The following is a 3,342-nucleotide window of genomic DNA, read 5'->3' as shown; positions in this document are numbered from 1 at the left end:
TTTTTTCTTTTGTTTTTTTTTGATGAATGACCAAGATCCGCCTCTGATTACAACAGATGCGGGAAGAGTTAATAGGAGAAAAATATCCAAAATGAAGAAGAAACTTTTCTCTCGAGTTTTTATTCTCATTTGTTTTCTTGAACTTGTGATGACATTAAGCAGCGTTACCTGTAACCTGAGTGGCAAGATCAGAGGAAAGAAGCCACTAGGACGTACAATATTGCACTCAAGAAAACTATTCTGATTTCTGCAAACAAGGAAAGCTAGCTTTATAGCATTTTCGGCATTTTGCGTCTTTGCAAAATGGTATTGGATTCACAGCTTAGTCATGATGGATTCAGAGCTTAGTCGTGATAAAAGTTCGTTTAATACTAGATATTTATGACTAATGATAATTCGAACATTTATATTCAACTAGAAGAAGGCCTAATGGGTAAGAGTAAACAAGCAAAAAACACACCAATACTTGCCACAAAAGTTTATTAGATATATTACATCGAGAATCAATTTAGCCGTACAAAGAAGCCGAAAGACGTGGAGCGACAAGTACTTCAAGTGGTGTAGATTTCTCTACGGTCAACCCTAATCCCTCCCCCATGTCCAATGGTTCATTTGATGGGGTTGCAATATCAAAGCCATGAAGTAAAGAAGCAAGTGTAAATCGCATAACTTGGAGGGCGAATGAAACTCCAGGACACATTCTTCTGCCACTACTAAAAGGTAACAATTCAAAATTTTGTCCCCTGACATCAGTATCCTTGTGCCTTGTCAAAAATCTTTCTGGCTGAAATTTACAAGGCTCTTCCCAGACATGTGGATCACGTTGAAGCTTCCAAACGTTGATAAAAAGTTGTGTGCCGCTGGGAACATTGTAACCACTTACTGTGCACTCTTCTATAGACTCGTGTGGAATTAAGAGTGGCGCAGCAGGATATAAACGCATTGCTTCTTTAAGAATGGCTTGTAAGTAAACTAAGTTTTTTATATCTGATTCATTCACTTGCCTTTTTGTGCCCACCTGAATATCTAGTTCATTTCGAGCCTTGTTTAGAATATCATGATGATTGAGAAGCAGGGAGATAATCCATGTCAATGTAACAGCTGTGGTGTCCGTTGCTGCTAAGATGAGACCCTGCAAAATTGGTAGTGTATACAACGTTGTTATGCTTTCATGTATATGCATATTGCACTTGTCCACAATGCAACTTAATTAAATTCCATTAAAGACTCAATTTTTTTGGGTATCTTTTGGCTTTTACTGACAGATCAAATCCACCAACATATTATCAAAAACTTATCCTAAAATGTAGGTCCCAATTGACTAATACAGTAATGAACAGATGACGATTTCCTTGACTTTTGGTTCACCATTTTACCCTATCGACTGATTGGGAGACAACAGAATAATAAATATTTTCAATTCACAACTTGCAGATTTAATTGCTTTCATTTAGAAATCTCATCTTGAAGAATGATGTAAACAACTACCTGAATGATTATAAGTGTAAAATCGTTTAAAAGCATATAATATTCAATTAAGAGATTGATACCACTAGTTCTGTTGTTTAGATCTCTTGAGTGAAAAGAAGAAGTCCGAGCAAAGTCTTATTTCATTGATAAGGAACAACCTTCCTACAACTTAAGACCTGAGTTTGAGCCTCATTAGTGTGCGGTTAATATAAATAAAAGAATAAAATAAAAAAGAAGAGGTCTTGATTTTTCAAACTCTAGAGGGGATTGAGTCGCCCATAGACTAAACCTAAAAGAAAATTTTCGGTTAAGAGAGGCATACCAGGCAAATAGCTTTATTGATTGTATCAACATCACGACCATAATATTGGTCTGTATCTCCTAAAATCGAAAGCATCACATACATAAAATCTTCTTCTTCTTGATTCATTTCCTGAGAATCTCTCTTCATCTTGTGCTCTTCTAACCATCCTTGAACAACAACGTCTAATTCTTTGGCAATCTTCTTCATTGACCTCTCATCACCCCCTATATCCAACCATCTCAAAAACGGCAATGCATCTGACACCACAAACTTACCACTCATTTCAAAAAATCTCGTTAATAGTTCTTTCCATTCTTCACTATCCATTGAATTGCATCCCTTTCCTACAATCATTCTTAAAACCACATTACGGATGCTGTCTGCAAGCCATCTCTTCATCTCTACCAACAACATCTTATTAGTGCTTTTGTTGTTGTCCCATAACTGATATAACTCCTTCAAACAAGTCTTCAACTCGTACTCTCGTACATGCTTGAGCTTCTCAAGCCGATGGTTCGACAGAAGCTCAAGTGTGGCTATCTTGCGTGTCTCTCGCCAGTAAGAGCCGTATGGGCTAAACCCAAACATGGAAAAATTGTAGCCTAAAATCTCCATGGCTAGAGTTTTTGGACGGCTGGCAAAGACTTTGTCGTGTGTAGTAAGACACTCTTTAGCCATCTCCCAATTACTCACAACTAATGCTCGATTTATGCCCATCTTGATTGTGAAGATTGGTCCATACTTGTCAGCCATGCAGCCCAACACCCTGTGAGGAGGTTCTGGCCCTCCTAAGAGGTGTAGATGGCCAATCACAGGCCATGCTCCCCCAGCTTCTGGTGCTCCCCTCTTCTTCTTGCTTGTGTATTTTCTAAGCAAATTTCTTGAAACCGACAACGAGGTGTATAGAATGATTAAAAGAGTGATTAAAATTGCTGCGACAGTACTTGTTTGAGACGAACCAAGAATGTCCATGGCTGCTACCACTAAAATTTCTCGAGTGGCAGCAGGTGTAAAATTTGATAGCAGTTGCAAAATTTCCTTATATTGAGTAAGCTTTTTTTTTTTTTTTTTGGTCTTTTTTAGAATTGAATTGTTATAAATAATAAGAAAAATAACGTTGTGCTATCAATAAAGGTGGTCAACGGGCCGAACGGTACATGTCCATACAGTACGGCACGGTATGAGCACGTTTCGGCAAGGTAAATTGCACAGCATACCACGCACGTGGCCGGGTAGGGCCCAAATTTTTAGGTACGTGTGGTTCAAAAGCAAGACACTCAAAAAGTCACGAAATAATCATGTTTCATTAGTAGGCTAGCACGCGGTTCGTGAGCCATCAATAGCACGTGAACCAAAGTATATTAAAGTAATTTTTTAATAAAAAGTAAAAATAAATGTTATGATTTTACAAATATTTTTAAAATTAAAATTTTAATATATTTTATTAAATTAATTTAAGTCTTAGATTTAAAAAAATTCTAATTGTTTTATGTTTATCATTTATTAAATGAATAAATAAATATCATAATTTTAATAAATAAAATTATAACTATCACGATTTTATAAAT

General features: G+C 36.4%; 1 protein-coding gene across 1 annotated transcript; it reads right to left on the bottom strand.

The window, feature by feature from the left end:
* Positions 1-446: 446 nt before the first annotated feature.
* On the bottom strand, positions 447-2,859 carry LOC102631126 (cytochrome P450 CYP82D47-like). The gene is made up of 2 exons (XM_006471440.4): positions 1,793-2,859; positions 447-1,132 (listed from the first exon to the last, which is right to left on the bottom strand). Exons 1-2 carry the CDS (start codon positions 2,744-2,746, stop codon positions 509-511), a joined length of 1,578 nt encoding a protein of 525 aa, XP_006471503.2. The 5' UTR covers positions 2,747-2,859; the 3' UTR covers positions 447-508.
* Positions 2,860-3,342: the final 483 nt, after the last annotated feature.

Source organism: Citrus sinensis, chromosome 5, assembly GCF_022201045.2.
Source record: "Citrus sinensis cultivar Valencia sweet orange chromosome 5, DVS_A1.0, whole genome shotgun sequence".
Taxonomy (NCBI): Eukaryota; Viridiplantae; Streptophyta; class Magnoliopsida; order Sapindales; family Rutaceae; genus Citrus; species Citrus sinensis.
The sequence above is the reverse complement of the archived record's forward strand: the minus strand, read 5'-3'. Positions and strand labels throughout refer to the sequence as shown.